This window comes from Erythrolamprus reginae, chromosome 13 (assembly GCF_031021105.1).
Source record: "Erythrolamprus reginae isolate rEryReg1 chromosome 13, rEryReg1.hap1, whole genome shotgun sequence".
NCBI lineage: Eukaryota > Metazoa > Chordata > Lepidosauria > Squamata > Dipsadidae > Erythrolamprus > Erythrolamprus reginae.
Window position 1 is genome coordinate 11,821,856 of NC_091962.1, and position 27,596 is coordinate 11,849,451.

A 27,596-nucleotide genomic window follows, 5' to 3' on the forward strand; every position below is an offset into this window, starting at 1 on the left:
TAAAAAAAATATAGTTTTTTAAAAGTTTGTTTTTCGAAAGGCAGGGAAAGATGTCAGCTGTTTTCCCTTCGAGAGAGAGAGAGAGCGCAAAATGTTTACAGCCGATAACCTTAAATTTCTCCTCCTTTCTGCTGTCTAAATAAATTGCTTTTTTCCATCGCAGGTGCTGAACCAGACAAGCTAAGCTTGGAAAGCCACTGAAATGCCACCTTGGCAGCGCCAGCCTGGACCACAGCTCAGCTAAGCGGGCATCCAAGCATCGGGGCGGGAAACAGCTGGTTCAAATCCTCCCACTAAGGAGGATTGCAAAAGTTTCATTTTTCATGGAAGGCCAGAAAGCATTTGATACAACAGCCCATCTCAATCCCATGGACGCTGTTGGTCCTGTGCCGGTTTGGATCTGATAGTGTATTAATTTGAGAGAGAGAGAGAAAGAGAGGGGGGAGAGAGGGGGAAATGGATGTATAGGTAGATACATGCAGAGAAAGAGAGAGAGAAAGAGAGAGGGAGTGAGAGGAAGAAAGAGAGGGAGAGAGAGAGAATGAGGGGGAGAGAGGAGGGAAATGGATGGATACGTAGATACACAGAGAAAGAGAGAGAGAGAAAGAGAGGGGGAATGGATGGATAGGTGGATACACAGAGAGAGAGGGAGAGAGAGAGAGGGAGAAAGAGAGGGAGAAAGAGAATGAGAGAGAGGGAGGGAGAGTGGAGAATGGATGGAAGGATGGATAGGCAGATAGACACAGAGAAAGAGAGAGACGGAGAGAGGGGGAAAGGGAAATGGATGGAAGGCAGGAAGGATGGATAGGTAGATACACAGAGCGAAAGAGAGAGGGGGAGAGAGAGATACAAAGAGGGAAGGAGAGAAGGAGAGAAAGAGAAAGATGGAGGGAGGGAGAGAGAGAATGAGAGAGAGGGAGAGTGGGAAATAGATAGAAGGATGGGTAGGCAGATACACACAGAGAAAGAGAGAGAGAAAGAGAGAGAGGGAGAGAGAGAAAGGGAGGGAGAGAGAGAGAGGGAGAAAGAGAGGGAGAGAGAGAATGAGAGAGTGGGAGGGAGAGTGGAGAATGAATGGAAGGATGGATAGGCAGATACACACAGAGAAAGAGAGAGAGAAAGAGAGAAAGGGAGAGAGGGGGAAAGGGAAAGGGATGGAAGGCAGGAAGGATGGATAGGAAGATACACAGAGAGAAAGAGAGAGGGGGGAGTGAGAGAGAGAAAAAGAGGGAGGGAGAGGAGAGAGAGAGAGAGAAAGAAAGAGAAAGATGGAGGGAGGGAGAGAATGAGAGAGAGGGAGAGTGGAGAATGGATGGAAGGATGGAGAGGTAGATACACAGAGAGAAAGAGAGAGAGACAAAGAGGGAGAGAGAGACAAAGAGGGAGGGAGAGGAGAGAGAGAGAAAGAGAGAAAGAAAGAGAAAGATGGAGGGAGGGAGAGAATGAGAGAGAGGGAGAGTGGAGAATGGATGGAAGGATGGATAGGTAGATACACAGAGAGAAAGAGAGAGAGGGAGAGAGAGATAAAGAGGGAGGGAGAGAAGGAGAGAGAGAGAAAGAGAAAGATGAAGGGAGAGAATGAGAGAGAGGGAGTGGGAAATAGATGGAAGGATGGTAGATACACAGAGAGAAAGAGAGAGGGGGGGTAATGGATGGAAGGCAGGAAGGATGGATAGGTAGATAAACACAAAGAGCGAGAGACAGAGAGAAAGAGGGGGGGGGGAGAGGGAGGGAGGGAGGGAGAGAAAATGGCAGACTCACAAAGCTCCAAGTTCTAAACTCCCACCTTCCCAGCCACTTCCTTCCAACTCTGAAATCATTTCAGGTCACAAATCACTTTCCGAAAAATCCCTTTGGCATTTTGGCCCTCGGTTCCCCTATTGAGAAATATCCACAACCCTCCCCGGAGGGATTATTTAGATTTCTTTTGCAATCACCATTTATTTACCCCCTTCTTCCTCCCACCCCCCACCCCCCATCTTCCCAGGAGGCGACACCAATCAAAACCACGAACCAAATCAAAGATAAATGATCCAAAGACGGACAGCATGGAAGAGAAGATACTGTATATAGATTATATATATTTATAGATACATATGGGTGGGGAGGGTGTTGAAGACAGGCCCCAGCTGGAGCTGAAAATCTGGGGGGGGGGATGCGCAGGGGGACATCTGGATCTGCTCTGAACTGACTGGGATTGAAACTCAGGCGTCCAACATCTGGTTTCTCACAAGGGCCTGCCAGCATTTTGGGTGGGAAACACCCACCCACCCCCCACAATAGGCCGTCAAAGAGGAAGGGAAGATGTATTTAAGAAGTAGACTGCTCTTATACAGGGAGGCTTTATTTTGAGGGTGCATAGCTAGAAAGGGTGACTTTGGGCTGATCAATGAGACATATTCTTCTCTTTCTATCTTTCTATCATCCATCCATCCATCCACCTATCTACCTACCTATATAATCTCTTCTTCTCTTTCTTTTTAACTCTCTCTCTCAACTATCTATCTATCTATCTATCTATCATCTATCATCCAATCATTCTATCTATCTATCTATCCATCCATCCATCCATCCATCTATTCTATCTATCATCTATCATCCAATCATTCTATCTATCTATCTATCTATCTATCTATCTATCTATCTATCTATCTATCTATCTATCTATCTCTTCTATTCTATCATCTATCATCCAATCATTCTATTCTATTCTATTCATCCATCTATCATCTCTTCTACTCTTTCTATCTTTCTAACTTTCTCTCTTATCTTTCTCCCTCTCTCTCTCTATCTGTCTTCTATCATCAATCTATCTGTCAATCAATCAATCAATCAATCAATCAATCATTAGGCTCTTCTCTAGTGAGTCCTTCTTTCTCATTAGGTGGCCAAAGAATTTGAGTTTCATCTCATAGATCTATCTGTCTGTCTATTATCTTTCTGTCTTTCTGTCTATCTTCCATCTTCTGTCTATCTTCCATCTACCTACCTGTGTGCCTATCACCTGTCTATCATATTTCCTAACCACTCATGTCCCTCCCTCGCTTTACAAAACCACTCCAGATAAATGAAAGCAAGCAAGCAGACCCCTGATCCTCCCACTCAGCCTTACTGCCCTTTCCAGGGGCCCCATCCTGCCTGGGAGATATTTTTTTCTTTGCAAATCTTTCCTGAGGCCTGAGGGACCCCCAAAGCCAAGCAATCTTGCTCTTTGGGGTATTTGTATTTTTATTATTATTTTTGCTTTGAGGCTAAGCTCTCCGGCCTTCTCTGAGGACGAAGGAGCTGCTGTTTGTAGGATGAAGTGGCGAATTCAAGAGCTCCTGCCTGCATGGCTATGCCAAGCACTTGAGCGTTGCATTTCAGCCCTCCGGTCCTTTGAAGGTCTGGTCCCCCCCCCCCTCTTTCAAAAACAGGCTTTTGACCTTCGTGGTCTCCTTAGCAACCGGAGGCTAAGGTGAGCTGGGATTAAATGCAATTATCTAGCTGGAATTGATAGTTTTAAAAAAGAAGATGTATAGGAGCAGGACAAAAAATAAGAGAGAGGAGTTGTTTCTTTTTAAATATTCAACAGCCATTGACATGATGAGTCAATGGCCATTGGCAGGACAACTGATGGCCATTGATATGATGAGTCAATAGTCATTGAGATTGACATGTTGAGTCAATGGTCAATGATGTGAGTCAATGGCCGTTGACATAATGAATCAATTGCCATAGACATGTGTCAATAGTCAGTGACATGATGGGTCAATAGCCATTGACAGGACACCTCAGTGGTCATTGATATGATGACCATTGATGTTAACATGATGGGTCAATGGCCATTGACATGAGTCAGTGGCCATTGATTTGGACCACCAGTCATTTGACATTGAAATGATGGTCAATGACAGGACACATCAATGGCTATTGATACAATGATCACTGACATTGACCTGATGGGTCAATAGCCATTGGTGTTGACCTGATGGGTCAATAGTCATTGATGTGAGTCAATGGCCATTGGTATGGGCCAACAGTCATTTGACATTGACATGATGAATCAAAAGCCATTAACACGATAAGTACAAGGTCATTGACAGAACACATCAATGGCTATTGATACAATGATCATTGGCATTGACTTGATGGGTCAATAGCCATTGGTGATGACATGATGGGTCAATAGCCATTGGTGTTGTCATGATGGGTCAATAGCCATTGACAGAGCACATATAAACGCCTTCCTCTAAGTTGGAGCCCAGAATAGTTCTTCCTGCTTGCAATGGTCAGCTACCTTTCCACCTTTCAGCTAAAAGTCAAGATTCTAGTCCTCACCATTCTGAAATTTTTTTAAAAAAATCCATTGCACCAAACGATAGGCTGAGCGACGACCAAGGCTTTCTGACACTGACCCGTATCTACAATGGTTGCAAAAAAAATGGCGGCGCACACAGGACTGCCCCCCCTGAGCGGCCATGCACAAATTGCGCCATCTGGTGGCTGCAGCGAAGGACTGCAATTATTTTACTACCACACTGTGGGCTTGTTTTGTGGGTGTGGCTAGCCAGCCGTGTGACCAGGTGGGAGTGGCTTGACGATCATGTGACTGGGAGGGTGGCTTAAAGGTCATGTGACTGGCTTAAAGGTGGCCCAGCTTGACATCACTCATGTCATATTGATATAATTAAACGGGTCCACCAAAAATGGTGGAAGGTCTTAAGCATAAAACTTATCATGAACTCCATCTGTATAGTCTGGAGGACAGAAGGGAAAGGGGGGACACGATCGAAACATTTAAATAGGTTAAAGGGTTAAGTAAAGTCCAGGAGGGAAGTGTTTTTAATAGGAAAGTGAACACAAGAACAAGGGGACACAATCTGAAGTTAGTTGGGGGAAAGATCAAAAGCAACGTGAGAAAATATTATTTCACTGAAAGAGTAGTAGACGCTTGGAACAACCTTCCAGCAGACATGGTTGGTAAATCCACAATAACTGAATTTAAACCTGCCTGGGATAAACACAGATCCATCCTAACATAAAATACAGGGAATAGTACAAGGGCAGATTAGATGGACCAGGAGGTCTTTTTCTGCCATCAGTCTTCTATGTTTCTATGTCAAGGGTTTGGGTTAGGGTGCCTGGCCTCTCTTCACCTCAAAGAGATACTATTTTCCTATCTATTTACTGTACTGAACATCCAAAATATACTGTTTAATTCTATGTACATATGCCATGTGTGTACATACATATTACACACAGGCACACAAAAATATACACAATAATAATAATAATAATAATAATAATAGTAGTAGTAATAATAATAATAATAATAATAATTTATTAGATTTGTATGCTGCCCCTCTCCGTGGACTCGGAGCAGCTTTCTACTATATAAAGTGTATGTACACACAAACACACACGCACGCACAGCTCTTCTAAAATTATACACCTTCAACCTCATTTACTGCAATAGGAAAAACATACCCAGAGCCCAGAATTACTACCGGTTCTGCGTACCTGACCGACAGGTGCCCATCCCTGAGCCTCATGCTACATAACAAAACTCCCTTTCATACCAAATAAACTAAATCCATGAATGTTATCTTAAATGGGAAACTGCCTTTAGATAAGATTTTTTTACTCCGAAAAGCATTGAATTAAAATAAATTTGATAAAAGAAACAAAAATAAAATCCGATTAAATGGGATTGGGTGGACGAGAAGTCAAAATAAATAAAGTAAATATATTTTTTAAAAATCCAATTTAAAAAATATATATATTTAAGAAATCACCGATTTTTATCCATGCTGCCTTCTCCGTTTCTCGCTCTTTCTGATGTCCGCTGATCAAGAGAAACCTAAGAGGATTCATTTTCTGGGTGAACAGCAGCAAAAAAAGTTCCACCGCTTGTTACGGTCGCCACTCACCTGGTTTCGAGAGTAGCCTCAAAACCAGGTGAAAATTAACAATCCGGTTTGCCCCAAACTGGTTCAAACTGGGTGAATCCCACCCACTGGCCCTTCTGCCCACGAAGGCGTGTGTTTGTGATTTTTTACAAAAAGCAGATTCTCTCCCCCCCCCCCCCCCCGGTGCCTTACCATAATCCCCGTCAGCAGACAGACGCCCTTCCCGCAATAGGTGTGGGGGACCATGTCGCCGTAACCGATGGAGAGGAAGGTGATGGAGATCAGCCACATGGCGCCCAGGAAGTTGCTGGTCACGTCCTGTTGGTCGTGATACCTGCCGAAGAAAGTTTGGTTGCTGGGGGTGAAATGACACAGCCACAATCAGGAGGCACCGAAACAATTTTTTTTTTTTGTGGGTTTTTGGGACCCCGTTATTCTGGCTGGGGGATGCTGGGAGTTGAAGTCCATCCATCTCTTAAAGCATGCTGGGATTTTGACAGTTGGAGTCCACCCATCTTAAAGCATTCCAGCTGGGGGATTCTGGGAGTTGAAGTCCACCCATCCTAAAACATGCTGGCTGGGGAATTCTGGGAGTTGAAGTCCACCATTCTTCAATTTGCAGTGATTGAGATACAGGCCTTCCACCAAACCCCAAGTGAAAAATCCCAAGGACGTTTATTAATTTAGACTACCCAAGTTACTGTCCCTCAGCGTGGCAACATCTGTCCCAGACCGGGCCTATTTCCTCCTCCCCTCTCCCCCCACTGTTTTTTTACACTTCCGAGTATAACACCAAAGCCCTTGAAATGAAAATAATCTCCTTTATCTGGGAAATTTTCTGCAAGCTATCAACCCCCCATCCTTTGGGATTAATACTCTCCGTTTTCTCTCTGTTGCGGGTTTTGTGAGTCTGGTTAATGACTATCGATCGCGTTGTCTCTCTCTCTTTCTCTTCAGCCAAGAGGAAAGGTTAGATTTGGGTTAGGATTCTATGCACAGCCTTGAAAAATAACTTCATTATGCACTGCGCAGATCTACAATTTATATATGTATATATATTTCAGAGGCAAGATTAGATCTTGGCTTCTGGGACCCAACATATGTGAGCCAAGAGGACTTAAAATCGGAATTTCCTGGCGTGGATATCGCAAGGATTTACTCAATCATGAGGTGTTAACCAAGAACTCATCCTTTTAAGAGGGGTGGGTTTTCAACTCCCAGAATTCCCCAGACAGTGTAATTTAAGCAGGGTGATGGGTTTATTATTTGTTTATAAGAATTTATTTGTACTTTTATTTATATAGGTATTTTATTTATCCCATTTTATTTATACTCATTTCCCGGTGCTCATCATGTTTATACTTATGTCTGTTGTCTTGTATATGGTTGACAAACTAAATCAATTCCCCCCCCCTAAGATTCGTACCACCCCCATCCTCCAGGCCTTTGGCAAGGTTTAATTTGGGGGCGTTGACTGTTAACATCGTACTCCAGCAGGTGATGTGAAAATATACTGCTCAAAAAAATAAAGGGGAACACTCGAAGAACCCATCCTAGATCTGAATGAATGAATGAAATATTCTCACTGAATCCTTTGTTCGGCACAAAGTTGAATGCGCACAACAGCAGGTGAAATTGATTTGTCAATCAGTGTTGCTTCCTAAGTGGACAGTTGGATTTCACAGAAGTTGGATTTACTTGAAGCTATATTCTGTTTTGTAAGTGTTGCCTTTATTATTTTGAGCAGTGTATATTGTGTATATTATGCAGGGATGAATGTGAATATGACTGTTTTTTTTAAGTAGTAGGGTTTTAGATTCAGTTCCAGCCCTGTTTCCTCCCAGGAGATTTCTAGAGAGGCTCCACAGAGGCTTCTGCCCGCCTTTTCCAGCCCTGTTTCCTCCCAGGAGATTCCTAGAGAGGCCCCACGGAGGCTTCTCCCTGCCTTTTCCAGCCCTGTTTCCTCCCAGGAGATTCCTAGAGAGGCCCCACGGAGGCTTCTCCCTGCCTATTCCAGCCCTGTTTCCTCCCAGGAGATTCCTAGAGAGGCCCCACGGAGGCTTCTCCCTGCCTTTTCCGACTCTTTTTCCTCCCAGGAGATTCCTAGAGAGGAATCACGGAGGCTTCTCCCTGCCTTTTCCAGCCCTGTTTCCTCCCAGGAGATTCCTAGAGAGGCCCCACGGAGGCTTCTCCCTGCCTTTTCCGACTCTTTTTCCTCCCAGGAGATTCCTAGAGAGGCCCCACAGAGGTTTCTCCCTGCCTTTTCCAGCCCTGTTTCCTCCCAGGAGATTCCTAGAGAGGCCCCACGGAGGCTTCTCCCTGCCTTTTCCGACTCTTTTTCCTCCCAGGAGATTCCTAGAGAGGCCCCACGGAGGCTTCTCCCTGCCTTTTCCAGCCCTGTTTCCTCCCAGGAGATTCCTAGAGAGGCCCCACGGAGGCTTCTCCCTGCCTTTTCTGGCCCTGTTTCCTCCCAGGAGATTCCTAGAGAGACCCCACGGAGGCTTCTCCCTGCCTTTTCTGGCCCTGTTTCCTCCCAGGAGATTCCTAGAGAGGCCCCACGGAGGCTTCTCCCTGCCTTTTCCGACTCTTTTTCCTCCCAGGAGGTTTCGCCCCACCTTTTCTGGCCCTGTTTCCTCCCAGGAGATTCCTAGAGAGGCCTCAACGAGACTTCTCCCTGCCTTTTCCGGTTACAGTTTCAGAGGCTTGGGTTTGTAAGTGGAAAATGTTTCTTGAGAAGAGGCAAAAAAAAATCTTGAACACCCGGTTCTTATCTAGAATAGTTCTTAAGTAGAGGCGTTCTTAGGTAGAGGTACCACTGTAATAATGAAACTAAACTAAACAGAGGCAAAACCGAAGAAGACAAAAGCCTTTCTTTAAAAAAAAAAAAAAAAAAAAGTCTCTTCCTTCCTCATTTTGTTCCCCCTTTCGGGATAGCCCCAACTTCCAACCATTTTCACGCTTACGAGAATCCCAGGAAGAAACTTTAGAACGTGTGTGGAAAGCCACCTCCTCTATTCGCACCCAAACACCCTTCCCCATCTATTCGCACCCGCGAGCCACCGACACACCAGGCGGGGAAGGTTTGCAGGGAAGGAAAAGGAAGTTTTGCAGGGAGCCGTCCCCATGGCATTCTCTCCCATCACACACACACACTTTCCTTGACTGGGCTAATTTCGCACCCGGAGCCTCTCAGGTGGTTCGGCTGGGTCTCCGTTGCCTGGTTGTTAGGGAGTCCCGCCTACACACAGCCCGGCCACGTGGATGTCACCTCCGGGCTCTTGTCACTAGCACAGCCTTCCAGAAAAGGACGCCACTGTGAAAAGAAAGCCTGCGCTTTGTGTGTCTGTGTGTGTGTACTGAAGTGTCACGCAGGGTTCTTTTTCAGCACGCCAGCTTGAATGTTCCAAGAGAAGGCAAGCCCAGCGGGGAGGGAGATGGCAAAGGAGGTGGAAAGCCTCTCTCTTCTCTCTCTCTCTCTTTTCTCTCTCTCTCTCTTCTCTCTCTCTTTTCTTTCTCTCTCTCTCTCTTTTCTCTCTCTCTCTCTCTCTCTCTGTGTTTATGTGCGCACACACTCATATTAAGCCCACAACTGTCTTTTTCCCCCCTTCCTTCTACCAGCTGAGTGGAAGAATTAGAAGGGAAGTGACCTGGGTACATTTTAGAAGATTTAGAAGCGTATGTATGTATGGATGGATGGATGGATGGATGCATGTAGGTATGTATGTATGTATATGGGCAGAGCTTAAGGCTTCCCTTTGCCTCTCGGCCAGTTCCAAGGCAGTTAATTTTTGCATTTTCAATTCAGCAAAAATATGTTGTGTGTGTGTGTGTGTGTGTGTGTGTGTAGATAGATAGACAGACAGACAGATAGATAAAGAGAGAGAGAGAGACAGACAGTAACAGAGAGAGACAGAGACAGAGAAATACATAGAGAAAGAGAGACAGAGAAAGACAGAGAGACAGAGAGAAAGATAGACAGAGACAGAGAAAGACAGAGAGAAAGAGAGACAGAGAGACAGAAATAGAGAGAGAGACAGAGACAGAGAGAGACAGAGAAAGACAGAGAGACAGAGACAGAGAGAGACAGAGAAAGACAGAGAGACAGAGACAGATAAAGACAGAGAGAAAGAGACAGAGAAAGACAGAGAGAAAGAGAGACAGAGACAGAAATAGAGAGAGAGACAAAGAAAGACAGAGACAGAGACAGAAATAGAGAGAGACAGAGACAGATAAAGACAGAGAGAGAGACAGAAACAGAGAGACAGAGACAGACAGAGACAGAGAAAGACAGAGAGAACGAGAGACAGAGAAAGACAGAGAGACAGAGACAGATAAAGACAGAGAGAAAGAGACAAAGAAAGACAGAGAGAAAGAGACAGAGAGAAAGAGACAGAGAGACAGAGACAGAAATAGAGAGACAGAGATAGATAAAGACAGAGAGACAGAAACAGAGAGACAGAGACAGAGAGAGACAGAGATGGGCAGACAATAAGATAAGAAAAGGTGAGGTAACGTAAGGTAGGGTAAGATATTAGATTACATAGATAGAGGCATAGGTGATGGATGGATGATAGATAGATAGGCAGTAGGTAGATATATGAAACAGATGACATAGAAGTTAAAAATTATAGATCAATGATAGAGGCAGGCAGGCAGGATAGATGGATGGATGGATGGACAGAGAGATGGAGTAGGTAGAAAAGGTACCGTAGATGATAGGCAGGTAGGTAGGCAGCTGGCTGGCTGGCTGGCTGGCTGGGTAGGTGGATGGATGGATGGATGGATGGACACCATCCCATCCTGCCAACCCTGACGTTACAACCTTCCTTCCTCGCAACGGCCCCTAAGCGAATCCCGCCACCTTGAAGCCAACCCAACCGTCCACCGATGGGCCAGAGATGGTGGTGGTATTCTACCAGTTTGCGCCGGTTTGGACGAACCCGTAGTAGCGACCTACCTCCGCCCCCCACTGCCCCGGCTCTCTGCCATCCTATTTAGTCACATGTGTCCAAGCCAGGCGCACGAGCATTGCACATGGGCGGATGGGGCTGCGCACACATTGGGTGAATCGGGGCATTCCCTCCGCCCCTCCCTGCCCGCCGCGCGAACTCACCTCTCGCAAACCCTGACGGTCCAGGCGGCAATAATCCAGAGGGAGATGCTAAAGACCAGAAGCACCGTGCCGGGGCATATGGTCATGAGAGTCTTCATGACGAAGCGGGTGTTGAAGTTGATCTTGTTGAGGGCCCCGATGCTGCGGGAGGAGGCGTCGGTGAAGAGTTTGCTGTGCAGGAGCATCACCCGGGCGATGAGATAGAGGCGGAGGAACATGGGGATGGAGAGGATAATGTCCACGTCGGCTTCGGCGCGGGAAGGCGTGTAGGAGAAAGCCAGCCGGGCGGTCCAAAAAAACTTATATTCCCCCGGGATGGGGTGGACGGCGCAAACCAACATTTCCAATGTGATGTACAGGATGCGCTCGTACGTCATGGCGATCCGCCAGTCGTCGGCGCCGTTGTCGATCACGAAGAGCTAAGCGAGGGGGGAGGGAAGGGAAAACAATCAAAATTTGGAGCCGGGTTTCTAGTCCTTAAGACGTGCAAAGCCTTGACATTCGGAGTTGCAATGGCGCGGAGGGGGGGGGGGAAGCGATTTACCCAATGAACAAACATTGATTAAGAAAATCATTCGTCCCCTGTCCAATTGTCTTTCCTTTCTCTCACTTATCATATATATTTTCTTTCTTTCATATATCCTCTCCTCTAAGTTCACTTTATATATTACTACATGTCTATTTTTCTTCCTATGTATTTGTGTATTGGACAAATGAATAAATAAATAAATAAAAATTCTATATTGCTCAGAAAAATAAAGGGAACACTCAAATAACACATCCTAGATCTGAATGAATGAAATATTCTCACTGAATACTTTGTCGAATGTGCTCAACAGCAGGTGAAATTGATTGTCAATCAATGTTGCTTCCTAAGTGGACAGTTTGATTTCACAGAAGTTTGATTTACTTGGGGTTATATTGTGTTGTTTAAGGGTTCCCTTTATTTTTTTTTGAGCAGTGTACAAGATTTGGAATTCATCTTATGAATGGTTAGAAATGAGGAAAGAAAAATAAAATGACAGTATAACCATGTCTTAGTTATAAAAGTAAGAAAAGCAATATTACTGAAATAATAACTCGTTGACGGTATATATTGAAATAAACGATTTGAATTGATTGAAATATTGTAACATTGATTAAAATAAGGCGGTAAAAAGCAGAACCAATGTGCATATAAAATGAATAACCAGAACACATTTTTTATACCGACTGTAATTGCTGTAAAAAAAATTTTTTCGTTTTCCTCTTGGGGAAAATGTGTTTAATGGACTGAAATACTTCAATTTTTAATATACATTTTTTTCCTTTTTTTGTTTGTTTTGCAGTTGTATTTGTGTTAAAAAATTGTTCCTATGTCATATTTATGTATACTGTATTTGTTTGTGTTGTTTTCTTTTCAATGTTTATATTTCAATAAAAATTACATTTTTTAAAAAACAAAGAAAGAAAAAAAAGCCATTTAGGATCCAAGGGTTATTTTCCCACCACACTTTAACAACGTCTCTGCAATCACATGATCAAAATTAAGGCAACGGATTTCTATTTATGATGGTGATATGATCCCCTTTTTGTGAGCCAAATCACTTAACAACGGGGTTACTAACGGAAAGACTGCGGTGATTTTCTTAACCACAGTGGAAAGGAAGGTCATTCAATGGGGCAAAATAGAAAATGTCTCGCTTAACAACGAGTAGGTCGGTCGTAAGCCGAGTTAAGTCTTTCGTCACCCTCTTTTGTCCACCCTTTCTTCCTTTCCCGCATCTCTCCCTTTCAAACTTTCTCTCCATCCCATCCATAGCCCGGGAGGGGGGACAACGCGGGGGACGGATGAATGATCACCGCTTGGTGCCCTTTTCATTCTAAATTCGATTCAGCAAAAGAAGCTGTTAAAAGATTTCTCGCTGGCAGTAAAACAGAGCAGGAATTGGACTGTTCTTGGCTTGGAACAGGCAATTACTAGCATATTGATTGGCCTGGGCTGTTTTTTAATTCCTTTGGTTTTGCTGGCAACTAAAGAAATAAGATATATATATATATTTAAAAGTTAGCCATCCCTGATATACAGGACAATTTTGAAGAATAAGAGACTCTCCTTGAAGTAGGAAACATAGAAACATAGAAGACTGACGGCAGAAAAAGACCTCCAGGTCCATCTAGTCTGCCCTTATGCTATTCTCTGTATTTTATCTTAGGATGGATCTATGTTTATCCCAGGCATGTTTCAATTCAGCTCCTGTGGCTTGGCCAACCACGTCTGTGGGAAGTTTGTTCCAAGCATCTACTACTCTTTCGGTAAAATAATATTTTCTCACCTTGCTTCTGATCTTTTCCCCCAACTAACCTCAGATTGTGCCACCTTGTTCTTGGGTTCAGTTTCCTATTAAAAACACTTCCCTCCTGAACCTCATTGAACCTTTTCACATATTTAAATGTTAAAGGGTTAAATAAGGTTCAGGAGGGAAATGAAAGAGGGGTTTTGAGCAGGAACGCACACCACATAATTATCATTAAAACCACCCTGTCTCCTTCTCTGAATAAGCCAACTAACAAAAGAAACCCAGATGACAAAATCATTATATATATATATATACAGTATACATATATAATGAAATGGTAATTCGTAGTTTTTACGTGTCTACCAATGACTAAAAGATAAATGACAATAAACATCGTTAAAGGTAATAAATGAGAAGAGAAGGGATATTTGGTAGTACAAATATCAGCCTGTTTAATATAAAACTTTAATTAAACTGAAATCACTCGAGGGAGAAGGAGGAAGTAGTTTTCAAGAAGCTAGTAGGAGGGTGGAGAGAAGGAAGGTAGGATGGAGAGAAAAGAAGGAAAGTAGAGAGGAGTAGATTATTTATTTTGTTTATTTTTATTTATTAATTAGGTTTCTTTTTTTTAAAATAAATTTTATTGAGTTATATATAGATATTTAAAAACACACATAAACAGATCATTGTATTCTTAGTTTGTGAGTAATTAGGTTTCTATGTCGCCCTTCTCAACCAACTCAGGATGACGGTTAATTAACTTATTAATAAGATAGGGGGTGTTATTATAAATATAAAAGCGATTAGTTAAGAAATATATAATTATATTAAATGTGTACGTCGTTGAGATGTAGGTAACGTATATGCACTGACACGTGTTTGAATATGAAGTGGAAAAGGAAATAAAATTTAAAAATTCTGGGGAGAAAACCGAAAGAAAACAAGTTTCGGAATTTTTAAAAAACCAAACTTTTATGTAAAAAATTAAGGGGTGCAGGCGAATTCTCCTTTCCAAAGTTGTGTTTGAACTCTCCGTCAACTTTCTCCACTCGACATTCAAGGCTTAGCAGTTCCAAATTTTTTAGCCAGATGTTTTCCTTCTGGGCGAAGAGGCTAACTAGGATTTCCAGTTGTGGCCTGTCCTGTTTCAAGGAAAAGAGAGGCATCTGGCCCAGGGACGAAGCCAGATGTTGCAAAGATTCGGAAAGATCCTTGGCTTTGCACATTTCCGAAGAAAGATGCTCCCCTTTTGCATCTCTGTGGTTTTCAACAGCCTCCCCCACACACACACACACAATTTTACAGGGTGTACGTGTGTTTAACCCACTAGATTCTGGGCTATTTATTTTATTCCTGGCACGCACCAAATTTGGAGGGAGGGAAGGAAGGAAAGAAAGGAGGCAAGGAGGGAGGGAGGGAAGAAGAGGGGGGAGAAAGGGAGGGAGGGAAAGGAAAGGAAGGAAGATAGGATGGAGGAAAGGAAGGAAGATAGGATGGAAGGAAGGAAGGGAAGGAAGGAAAGGAAAGAAGGAAGATAGGATGGAAGAAAGGGAAGGAAGATAGGATGGAAGGAAGGAAGATAGAATGGAAAGAAGGAAGGGAGGGAAGGAAGGAAAGGAAAGAAGGAAGATAGGATGGAAGAAAGGGAAGGAAGGAAGATAGGATGGAAGAAAGGAAGGAAGATAGGATGGAAAGAAGGGAAGGAAGGAAGGAAAGAAAGAAAGGAAGATAGGATGGAAGGAAGGGAAGGAAGGAAGGGAAGGAAGGGAAGATGGAAAGAAGGAAAGGAAGGGAAGGAAGGAAGATAGGAAGGAAAGAAGGAAGGGAAGGAAGGAAGGGAAGGAAAGAAGATAGGATGGAAGGAAGGGGAGGGAAGGAAGGAACAAAAAATAGAGGAGGAAATGAAGGAAGGTAATAAGAAATAAGAAAAGGATGGATTGAAGGAGGTAAGGAAGAAAATAATGAAGGGAGAAAGCGAGGGAGGAAGAAGAGGGGAAGGAAATACACACGTAAATAAACAAATAAGGTCTTCCATCCCCTCCCTTCTATTCCAAGCGAATCTAACCAGGAGTGAAAGCCTTGAATGAATCCAGGATTGGCTTGAGGTGCCTAAGAATGAAAGTCACAAGGCTCCTGTAACCATGGAGACCCACAGCGGTGGGATGTTGGTGGTGCTGCAGAGCCAATGGGTCTCCCCAGGGTTTTTGGGGGGCGGTCATCCAGGTTGAGAAAGCCTCCTTGTTCCTTGGACATTGAGGAGAAAGTCTGAGAGCAAGGAGGCAGGGAGGAAGGGAGGAAGGAAGGGGAAAAGAGAAAGAGAAAGGGAAGGAAAGGGCTCGATAATAAGAGGGGGGGGGTGAGAAGAAGGAAGCTTTTCCCTTCCCTTCTCTTTCCTTTTTCTTTTCTTTCCTTTCTCTTCCCTTCCTTTTCCTTCCTTTCCCTTCCCTTCCTTTCTCCTCCCTTTCCTTTCCTTTTCCTTCCTTTCTTTTTCCTTTCCTTTCCCTTCCTTATCTATTTCCTTCCTTCCTCCCTCATCTGTTTATCTAGGTATTTATTTCCTTCTTTCTTTTCCTTCCTTCCTTCTTTCCTTTCCTTCCTTCCTTCTGTTTATCTAGCTATTCCCTTCCTTCCTGCCTCCCCTCTCTTTTCTTCTCTCCCTCCTTTTCCCTCCCGTGCCTGCCTGTCTGCCTATCTATCCAAACATCTATTTACCCATCCATCAACTCTCTCTCTCTTAAAATCCCTTATCTGTCAGCTCTCTGCATCCATCCATCCATCCACCTCCCTCTCTCTCTGATATCTCTCTAAATCTTGACAGCTTGTAGATGTGTGGAGCAGCTCCCAGAATCCCCAAGCGACACTGTTCTGTTCTAAACTTAGTCCTCGTCTTATGACCGAGACCGCCTGGAGAATTCTGCCAGTCGAAATCTATACATCTGACAGCTGTCAGGGCTGAGGAACATTGCTCTAAAGCTATTATCTATCATCTCTATATTGATCAGTGTCTGCCTGAGTGTCTATCCCTCCCTCCCTCCCTCTGGATAATTCTCTTTAGTTTTAATATCTCGGAGTATCTGTTTACTCATACACTGCCGAAAGGCAGCAAAGCCTGGGTCAGAAAGCCTGGCTTTGCCAAAATGATGATGATAAACAACCATTAAGCAAAGACAGGCCAAACACACCAAGAAATTGCATCTTCTTGCAATAACACCAGCGGAACCGCAAAAAACTGCGCTACTGGGAATCTCAGATAGAAACAGAAGAAGAGTCTACAGAGAGGGGTGGCATACAAATCTGATAAATAAAATAAATAAATAAAATAAATTGACGGCAGAAAAAGACCTCATGGTCCATCTAGTCTGCCCTTATACTGTTTCCTGTATTTTATCTTAGGATGGATCTATGTTTATCCCAGGCATGTTTCAATTCAGTTCCTGTGGATTGACCAACCACGTCTGCTGGAAGTTTGTTTCAAGCATCTACTACTCTTTCAGTCAAATAATATTTCTCACGTTGCTTCTGATCTTTCCCCCAACTCACCTCAGATTGTGGCCCCTTATTCTTGGGTTCACTTTCCTATTAAAAACACTTCCCTCCTGAACCTTACTGAACCCTTTCACATATTTAAATGTTTTGGTCATATATATATATATATATACCTCTGTCATCAGGCATGGGGGAATTGAGATATTTCTTTCCCCCCCCCCTGCCTATACAATTTATGCGTGGTATGTTTGTGTATATGTTTGGCTTTTAATAAGGGTTTTTAGCTATTTTAAATATTAGATTTGTCATACGCTGTTTTATTATTGTTGTTAGCCGCCCCGAGTCTACGGAGAGGGGCGGCATACAAATCTAATAGATGATAGATAGATAGATAGATAGATAGATAGATAGATAGATAGATAGATAGATAGATAGAATAGATAGATTAGATAGATAGATAGATAGATAGATAGATAGATAGATAGATAGATAGATAGATAAAATATATTAAGAAGATACTTGGTTGATATCTAGGACACTGGCAGCCACCCGTATCAACCATTGGCACCAGTCAGTGGTATTTGGGACACTTTTAAAAATGCAGCAGCAGCAACAACAACAACAACAAAACAACAACAACAACAACAATAATACAGGAATAGAATACTTTAAAAAAATAAAAGTCTCCCCCAGTTAAGACAAACCTCCATACAATCTCAAATTAAAATAAACCCAAAACCAAAATGAGACTTCAAGCTGCCCTCCTGAACCCCTCCTTGCTGGAACCTTAAAAAGAAATAAAAGCCCACTCATTCAAAATGTCTAATTTACGTCAAATCTCTAAATCTCTCTCTCTCTTTTTATAAATACCTGGACTTCTCGGGTGTGATAGGCAACGATCAGCCCCAACAAAATGGCGGTGGAGAGGCTGATGAGACACTTCAAGGCCAGAGAGAACATGGAACCCTGCGAAGAAGAGAAAAATAACCCATTAAGTTGCGAAGTTAAGCTTCCCTTTTCCTCACCTCGAGCAGGCAAAGCTTAAAATTACCTATTCTGTGGTACCTGTAATTCCTTCTGTTTAGTTCTTAAGTAGAAAAATTTGTAAAAAGAAGCCATTTTGCCCCCAGGAATCAATGTAAAAGCAAATAATGTGTGCGATTAAGGAAACCACAGGAAGGGCAGAGGCCCTGTTTCCTCTCTAGATTCCTAGAGAGGCCTCCCAGAGGCTTCTCACCACCTTTTCTGGCCTTTTTTTACTCTCAGGAGATTCCTAGAGAGGCCCCATGGAAGCTTCTCCCTGCCTTTTTCAGCCATGTTTCCTCTCAGGAGATTCCTAGAGTGGCCCCAGAGAGGCTTCTCTTTGCCTTTTCTGGCCCTGTTTCCACCCAGGAGATTACTAAATATGCCCCACGGAGGCTTCTCCCTGCCTTTTCTGGCCCTGTTTCCTCCCAGGAGATTTCTAGAGTGGCCCCAGAGAGGCTTCTCTTTGCCTTTTCTGGCCCTGTTTCCACCCAGGAGATTACTAAATATGCCCCACGGAGGCTTCTCCCTGCCTTTTATGGCCCTGTTTCCTCCCAGGAGATTCCTAGAGAGGCCCCACAAAAATTTCTAGAATAAAATCTAGATAAAACAAAATAGAATAAAACCTGCTTTGTGTCCCCCCCCCCAAAAGGCAGTCCTGGATTTACGACCACAATTGTGCACTATTTATTATTTATTTATTTTATTTACTAATTGGATTTCCATGCCGCCCCTCTCCGAGGACTCTAAATAGAAAAAAAATCCGGAATACCCAATCTGCTTCCATTGTCTCCGATAACGGCAGTCCTCAGACTTACGACCACGATCCAACGTTTCTGTTTCTAAGCGAGACATTTCTTCAGGGGGTTTTGATCCCCTTTAAGACCTTTCTTAAGTAGATAACAACTGCAATTGTTAAGGAGCGTGGTTCTGAAGCGAAGCCGGAGGTTGTCCGTTGGCTTTGCTTATCGAACGGTCGCAAAACAGGATTGCGTGGAAACACACACACCCCGTCATAAATACGAGTCAGTTGGCAAGTGCCTGAATTTTCAGCCACAGCGATCCGCTTAACGACAGTGGCCGGCAAGCTCATAAAACAGGACAATGTTCTCTCAGCAACTGTCTTGCTTAATGACAGAAATGTCGACCTCAATTGCGGTCGTAAATCGAGGACCGCCAGTGTTATCTTTCCCTGCTGGAACTATGACCACGGAAGCTTCCAGAAAGCCGGTCGATTGTTCTAAAAAAATCAAAGCAATGGAAGCCGTTAACCTTTAGCAAAACAAAAGAAGAAGAATAACTATTCAAAAAAAGATTTCAAATCGGAATCAAGATTAAGAATAAGTCTGAGGTAATTTTTTTTTTCCACACCGACCATTGATTTCTCCTTGCTGGAAAAAAAAAGAAAAATGTCTCTCTGGAAAGGTTATTTCCTATTTTTCCAGAAAAATAAGATATACATCTTTCTAATTTTAGCATCCCCCACAGACAAAATTCATTTTTGTGAAGTATCCTCAATTTAAAAAATAATAATAATAATTCCTGATCCCAATCTAATGTTTTCTCTCTGTAACCTCGGTCGAAAAGGAGCAGAACCAACACAGCTAGCCCTTATCTTCCGGACCTTGCAAATCACGATCAACAGCTCAGCACAAAGTCCCCAAAGAGCCCGTTGTGGAGCGGACTCAACAAACCACCATCGATGGAAAAACTGGCTTGGCATGTCGGGCTGTTTGTAGTTGAGGAACAGGGTATCCTTTTCATGGTCCCACCTTCTGGGCCTTGCAAATCACCATCAACGGCTTGGCGCAAAGTCCCCAAAGAGCTCGTTGTGGAGCGGACTCAACAAACCACCATCGATGGAAAAACTGGCTTGGCATGTCGGGCTGTCTGTGGTTGAGGAACGGGGTATCCTTTTCAAGGGCTGGGTTGGCAACAGGCCAGCCTACTTTCTGGGCCTTGCAAATCACCATCAATGGCTTGGCGCAAAGTCCCCAAAGAGCCCATTGAGGAGCAGACTCAACAAACCATCATCGATGGAAAAACTGGCTTGGCATGTTGGGCTGTCGGTGGTGGAGGAACGGAGGAACCTTTTCATGGGCTCGGCTGGCAACAGGCCAGTCCACCTTACGGGTCTTGCAAATCACGATCAACACAAGACTCCAGAATTGCCCATCGTAGAGATAACTCAACAAACCACGATCGATGGAAAACCCGGGTTTGAGGACCTTTTTCACGGAATGCCGGACAGGTTCAGTTTCCAAGCCAGGGAGAAGAATAAGATCCCTTTTTTTCGAAGCAGGACGGGCCCAAAACCCACCGAGCCAACACGAGGTTCCCTAGACGGGATGCCAACAAACTAACCCACTTCCTTCCATTTTGGAAATCTAGGATCAATGCCGGCTGGGATCGATTTTGCTAAAAAGCAACCTTGGGAAGCTTCCAGATCAATTAGGCGCAGGGCCAGAACTGGTTGTAGCTGGGCTGGCTTGGTGCCATCGCTGCCCGCCTTACAGGAAGGGAACTCTTGCCCACCCTGGGCGCAGCTGTTAACAACGCCGATGTCATCTCCAGCCACCCACGCAAGGGGATTCCTGCCAACCCAGCCTCGTGTTTGTGTGTGTGTGTGTGTGTGTGTTCTTTTAACACAATAGAACTGACCCACAATGCTAGGAAAGGAGATCGACATAATTCAAGATTATTAATAACTTGGGTGTTTGTTGTTTATTTTTTGCAGATTGGCAACTTCGAGACGGGGTGGATGTCAGCTCCCAGAATTCCCCAGCTGGCTGGGGGATTCTGGGAGTTGAAGTCCGCCCATATTAAAGGATGGTTGCTGGGGGATTCTGGGAGTTGAAGTCCGCCCATATTAAAGGATGGTTGCTGGGGGATTCTGGGAGTTGAAGTCCTCCCCTCTTAAAGCATGCTGGCTGGGGGATTCTGAGAGTTGAAGTCCGCCCATATTAAAGGATGGTTGCTGGGGGATTCTGGGAGTTGAAGTCCACCCCTCTTAAAGCAGGCTGTCTGGGGGATTCTGGGAGTGGAAGTCCTCCCCTCTTAAAGCATTCTAGCTGGGGGATTCTGGGAGTTGAAGTCCTCCCCTCTTAAAGCATGCTGGCTGGGGGATTCTGAGAGTTGAAGTCCGCCCATATTAAAGGATGGTTGCTGGGGGATTCTGGGAGTTGAAGTCCTCCCCTCTTAAACCATCCTGGCTGTGGAATTCTGGGACTTGAAGTCCACCCCTTTTGGAGCTGCCAGGATTAAGAAAGGCTGATTTAGAGATTAATTTAATAATTCGCCATCGAACCCCAAAAGATTTTCTCCTAATTCCAGCTAGTTTAGAGGGAGAGAGGGGGAAAAAAATTAAGGACACCCCTTAACCACACAAAACCCCTTAGCTCACCCCCTAACGCTGCTCACCCAAAGGCTGGAGGCAACTGTGGTTGGGCGAATAAACCATGATTGGGAGGTTGCACGACAAAATGGAACGTGGGTGAGAGGGACATCGGCAGTCGGGAACCTCCGGCATTCCATGCCAGGCAACGAGATTAATCATTTGTTTAACTGCGCAGAGATGGGCAGTCAAGAAATGTGATAAATAAATGAGTAGAAATTTATCAGCCGTGCCCAGACGTAACTGGTGGGCGAGATTTGGCTCGGAAAAGCCAAGAATTGCGGGTAGAAAGGCGGTAGAGATTGGGTTGGTCTCGGCTGCCAATTCCTTAGTCGCCATGATTATATATAATTGTGTTGTTTAAGTGTTCCCTTTATTATTTTTTTTGAACAATATATATGTGTGTGTGTGTGTGTCTGCACGAATCCCAGCGACCAGTTAGCTCCCACAGAGTGGGCCTTCTCCGGGTCCCGTCAACTAAACAATGTCGCTTGGCGGGGCCCAGGGGAAGAGCCTTCTCTGTGGCGGCCCCGGCCCTCTGGAACCAACTCCCCCGGAGATTAGAATTGCCCCCACCCTCCTCGCCTTTCATAAGCTCCTTAAAACCCACCTCCTCCGTCAGGCATGGGGGAACTGAGATATTCTTTCCCCCTAGGCCTTTACAATTTATGCATGGTATGTTTGTTTGTATGTATGTTTAGTTTTACAATAAGGGTTTTTTAGTTGTTTTTAGTATTGGATTTACATGCTGTTTTTTGTTACTGTTGTTAGCCGCCCCGAGTCTACAGAGAGGGGCAACATACAAATCCAATAAATAAATAAATAAATAAATTAAATGAATGAATGAATGAATAAATAAATAAATAAATGTTTTTACTGAATTTTTAAAATATATATATATATATCACATGTTTTTGCTGGGTTCGGCCTAGAGGCAAAAAGGAGCTGTGACGTTCCTTCAATATACCAGGGTGATCCGACATACCTACATACCAATATGTATGTATATATGTATGTATGTATATGATTTTCCGTTTCATTATCAGCAAAATATGTTGCATATATATATATATAAGAATGTGAAGACTCTAGAAAGAGTGCGGAGAAGAGCAACAAATAGGACCAAGGGATAAATGAAGGATAAAACATACGAAGAACGGTTGCAGGAACTGGGTTTATGTCTAGTTTAATGAAAAAAAGGCCCAATGGAGACATGATAGCAGCCTTCCAATATCTCAGGGGTTGCCCCAAAGAAGAAGGAGTCAAGCTATTATCCAAAGCTGAGGGTAGAACAAGAAGCAATGGGTGGAAACTAAACAAGGAGAGAAGCAACTCAGAACTAAGGAGAAATTTCCTGACAGTCAGAACAGTTCATCAGTGGAACAGCCTGCCACCAGAAGTTGTGAATGCTCCACCACTGCAAGTTTTTTAAGAAGAGGTTGGATCACCATTTGTCTGAAGGGGTATAGGGTCTCCTGCCCAATCAGAGGGTTGGACTAGAAGACCTCCAAGGTCCCTTCCAACTCTGCTACTCTATTTAACCGGCCTCTCCACCTTGGTGAACAGAATAAGAATTAGAATAGAAAATTAGAATAGAATATAGGAGAGGACTAGAATAAGAATTAGAATAAAATAAAATATCTTTTCTTTATCCACACTGAGAGCATCTGCACCAAAGACAAATTCCTTTGTGTGTCCAATCACTCTTGGCCAATTAAGAATTTCTCTTCTCCTCTCCTCTCTTCTCCTCTCTTCTCCTCTCCTCTCTTCTCCTCTCTTCTCTTCTCCTCTCTTCTCCTCTCCTCTCTTCTCCTCTCTTCTCCTCTTCTCCTCTCTTCTCCTCTCTTCTCCTCTCCTCTGTTATCTTCTCTTCTCCTCTCCTCTCTTCTCCTCTCCTCTCCTCTCCTCTCTTCTCTTCTCCTCTCTTCTCCTCTCCTCTCTTCTCCTCTCTTCTCCTCTCCTCTGTTATCTTCTCTTCTCCTCTCCTCTCTTCTCCTCTCTTCTCCTCTCCTCTCCTCTCCTCTCTTCTCTTCTCCTCTCCTCTCTTCTCCTCTCTTCTCCTCTCCTCTGTTATCTTCTCTTCTCCTCTCCTCTCTTCTCCTCTCTTCTCCTCTCCTCTCCTCTCCTCTCCTCTCCTCTCTTCTCTTCTCCTCTCTTCTCCTCTCTTCTCCTCTCTTCTCCTCTTCTCTCCTCTCTTCTCCTCTTCTCTCCTCTCTTCTCCTCTCCTCTCTTCTCCTCTCTTCTCCTCTCCTCTCCTCTCCTCTCTTCTCTTCTCCTCTCTTCTCCTCTCTTCTCCTCTCTTCTCCTCTTCTCTCCTCTCTTCTCCTCTCTTCTCCTCTTCTCTCCTCTCTTCTCCTCTCTTCTCCTCTTCTCTTCTCTTCTCCTCTCTTCTCCTCTTCTCTTCTCCTTTCTTCTCTTCTCCTCCTCTCCTCTCTTCTCCTCTCTTCTCTTATCTTCTCCTCTCCTCTCTTCTCTTCTCCTCTCTTCTCCTCTTCTCTCCTCTCTTCTCCTCTTCTCTCCTCTCTTCTCCTCTCTTCTCTTATCTTCTCCTCTCCTCTCTTCTCTTCTCCTCTCTTCTCCTCTTCTCTCCTCTCTTCTCCTCTCTTCTCCTCTTCTCCTCTCTTCTCCTCTTCTCCTCTCTTCTCTTCTCCTCCTCTCCTCTCTCTTCTCTTCTCCTCTTCTCTCCTCTCTTCTCCTCTCTTCTCCTCTTCTCCTCTCTTCTCCTCTTCTCCTCTCTTCTCTTCTCCTCCTCTCCTCTCTCTTCTCTTCTCCTCTCCTCTCTTCTCCTCTCTTCTCTTCTCCTCTCCTCTCTTCTCCTCTCCTCTCTTCTCTTCTCTCTTCTCTTCTTTCTTTGCTGTTCTCCTTCTTTCAACAGGAGAGCAAAGGAGGGGGGGGTCCATGCTTGGTCCCCCCCCTCCCCATCCAACTTAAGAAAGAGGTGGGGGGGGCAGGGAGAGGAAGAGGAGTTGGACTCCAAGAATCGAGGCCTCTCCCCCAAGCAGCCAGTCCCCTTCCTTAAATACCTGCAACAGGTATTTAGGTTAGGGGAGCACTTTGGGGAGGTCTCCTCCTTCACTTTTTAAGCCCCTCCCACTGACCTCCGTTGCCCTCTGAAGTTTGGGGAGAGGCAAGCGAAACCTATTGATATTAAGGTTGCTTCCCTAAGCAGCCGGTCCCCTATCCAAGAGGGGTGGGCACTTTGGGGGAGCCCCCCCCCCTGGATGGGTTGGGATCCCCCTTCCCAAGTGACCTTTGCCCGCCCTTCTCAACTTTTTGAAAGAGGTATGGGGAAGGGAGGAAGAGGAGAGCCAGACCCACGGATACTCAGGCCCCTGCCCCAAGCAGCCAGCTCTCTATCCAAGTGGGGTGGCACTTTGGGGGAGCCCCTCAGACTGGTGGGTTCTCCCCCTGCCCCCAATAACCTCCTCCATTCCCTCTCAACGTTGGAAAGAAATATGGGGAAGAGGAAAACCAGACCTCTGAGGTTAAGGCCCCCTCCTCAAGCAGCCAGCCCCCTATCCAAGCAGAGAGCGCTTTGGAGAACCCCACCAAGTGTCTACAGCCCCCTCCCCAACGACCCCCTTCTGCCCCTCTGAACTTTGGAAAGAGATCTGGGGGAGGAAGAGGAGGGACACACCCAACATGGTTCAAGTCCCTTTTCCAAGCAACCAGCCTCTTACCCAAGCGGGGTGTATTTTGGGGGGACCCCACCAAGTGTCTACAACACCCCCCTCCCACAGTGATGGCCCCCCATCCTCATGTCAACTTCAGAAAGAGATCTGAGGAAGAGGAGGGAACCGAACCCACCAAGGTTCAAGTCCCCTTGTCCAGACCTCCAGCCCCCTATCCAAGTGGGGTGCACTTGGGGGAACCCCACCGTCTGCAACTCCCCCTCCCTGTCTCAACTTCAGAAAGAGATGTGGGGAAGAGGAGGAAGAGGAGGAACCAACCCCAACATGGTTCAGGTCCCCTTCTCCAAGGATCCAGACCCGTATCCAAGCGGGGTGCACTTGGGGGAACCCCACCAAGTGTCTGCAACAGCCCCCTTCCCACAATGACCCCTCCCCATCCCCATGACAAGTTCGGAAAGAGATCTGGGCAAGAGGAGGAAGTGGAGGAACGAACCCACCGAGATTCAAGCCCCCTTCCCCAAGCAGCCAGCCCCCTATCCAAGTGGGGTGCACTTTGGGGACCCCACCAAGTGTCTACCACAATCCTGCCTCCCTGTCTCAACTTCTGAAAGAGATCTGAGGAAGAGGAGGAACCAAACCCAACATGGTTCAGGTCCCCTTCTCCAAGGATCCAGACCCCTATCCAAGCGGGGTGCACTTGGGGGAACCCCACCAAGTATCCCCACCCTCCTTCTTCATGTCAACTTGGAAAAGAGATCTGAGGAAGAGGAGGAACCAAACCCACCAAGGTTCAAGTCCCCTTTCTCCAAACACCCAGCCTCTTTATCCAAGCGGGGGGGGGGCGCTCGGGGGAACCCCACCAAGAACCTTCACCCTCATATCAACTTCGGAAAGAGAGCTGGGCAAGAGGAGGAACCAAACCCGCCAAGGTCCAGCTCCTTCTGCAAGCGGGGCGCGCCCGGGGTGACTCATGGGCGAGCCCACCGCCCCTCTGTGCCCCCTACCTTGGAGTACAAGCCCCAGGAGAGCTCCGTCTCGATGACCATGACCACGATGCCGAACATGCCGAAGATGAGCGCGTAGTCGCTGAGCCGCTTGCGCTTCTCGAAGAGGGCGCGCCGGTGGCCCAGGCGGTAGCCGATGTTCTGGTGCTTGCGCTTGGGCGCCTTGTGGGCGAAGGGCGGCCCGGGGGCGCCGGCGACGGAGGACGAAGCCGAGCCGGCCGAGGGGGGCTTGTGACCGGGACCCCCGCCCGTGTTGGCGTGCAACAGCCCCGCCGGCGAGTGGTGGTTGCCTTCGCGGGAGATGACGATCTCCGGCGGGGGCGCACCGGGCGACGCCAGGAGTTGCAAAGGTTGCGCCTCCCCGGGGTCCGAACCGGCACCGGCGGCGGGTCCGGCGGCGTCCAGCAGGTTCCGACGGGAAGCGCTGAGCCGGCTGAGGGGCTTCATGACGCCGCCGCTGTACTTGCACGAGCTCATGGCGATCTCGGTGAAGGGGTTGCTGTCCCGGCGGTGCGCCAAGGGGCTGGCTTGCCGGTGCTTGCTCGCCGCCACGGCGGCTCCCCCGCCGCTGGAGCTGGGCGAGTGGCCCGGAGCCGCCCAGCCGGGCTCGCCGCTGACGTTGGGCTGGCTGCCGTGGCGAGAAGCCGGACGGAGGGCGGCGGAGGGAGCCCGCAAGGGACCCCCGGAGGCCGGCGGCATCGTTGGCACCGGGGCGCACGGAGGCGCCAGAGCCGGGGTGGGCGCAAGGCTGGGGGGCGCGGCCGGCTCGCCCCCTCCCGAGTCGAGGAAGGGCGCGGGGGGCTCCATCCTCTTCCTCCTCCTCTTCTTCTTCCTCCTCCGCCCGGCCCCTGCCCCGGCTCAGCGCACGGGCATCCAAGCCGGCGGGCCCCCGCGGCTTGCCCAGCCCGGGCTGCAGCCGAGCTGCCAACGGGCGGCGACTGGCAAAGCTTGGCACGCTCCGGGCGCTCGGGAACGCGCGCCCGGAGGACGGCCAAGCCCCCCTTTTTTTTGCCCCTGTTGCGCGCGCTCATTGGCTGGCCCGGAGGTTGGGGGGGGCATGATGAAGGTGGGGGGTGACATCACAGCCCCTCCCCTGCGAGGGGGTGGGGGGTGGGTTGTGGAGAAGGAGCCCCCTCCCCATCAAAAACGGCGCAAACGCTTGGAATGCGCCTTTGCGCGCCAGCTCTCCATCAGCACCCTGGGACTCGTAGGCTGCTTGCTGGCTTGCGCGTTCGCTCGACGGCCCCCACCTACCCACAAATGGGGGGTGGGGGTCCGCTTCATTCATTCATTCGACGTGCCCCGCCTCCCGCCCCCGCCCGGCCCCACCCGAGCCCGGGAGGCGTGGAGAGGCTGCAGGTGGGCGAGAACAACAGGTCGGCATTTGGAGAGGGCTTCCCCGGTTGGATGGCGGGGATGGGGGTGATCGTTGCCCCGCCTCAACACCAGCCTGGTGTTGGGGAGGCAACGGGGAGCTACCCCCCTTTTTAAAAAAACCCATTCCTCACCAGCAGCTGAGGACTCCAACTCCCATCAGTCTTCAGATGGGAGGATTTCCCTTTTAACGCCAGGGCAGGTTCTGGATGGGGGCGGGCAGGGAAACCCCCGTTTTAAAATAATAGCGATTTTTAAAAAATCATAATTAATTTTTTAATTATTATTTTTTTAAAAGCCACTTTGCTTCTCCCCAGCAACCAGGAGGGAGGTCCCGAGTTCGAAATCCGAGGCAGAGGCATGTGCGTGGGGGTTGGACTAGATGACCTTGTAAGGTCCC

At 46.5% G+C, this 27,596-nt stretch overlaps 1 protein-coding gene across 3 annotated transcripts in view; it reads right to left on the reverse strand.

The window, feature by feature from the left end:
* KCNN3 (potassium calcium-activated channel subfamily N member 3) overlaps positions 1-26,629 on the reverse strand; it is a 63,264-nt gene extending 36,635 nt beyond the window's left edge. The window contains exons 1-4 of one of the 3 annotated variants that reach the window (XR_011560479.1): positions 17,821-17,906; positions 17,640-17,735; positions 11,005-11,423; positions 6,084-6,225 (exon numbers count right to left, since the gene is read on the reverse strand). Coding sequence is in view for 1 of the 3 variants with exons in the window: in XM_070766026.1 (XP_070622127.1) it covers positions 6,084-6,246; positions 11,005-11,423; positions 17,640-17,735; positions 25,823-26,629 (1,485 nt within the window). In the remaining 2 variants the exon portion in view is untranslated. Of the gene's footprint in view, positions 1-6,083; positions 6,247-11,004; positions 11,424-17,639; positions 17,907-25,822 lie in introns of those variants that run through there. The other 2 variants (XM_070766026.1, XR_011560478.1) reach the window with 2 other exon arrangements.
* Positions 26,630-27,596: the final 967 nt, after the last annotated feature.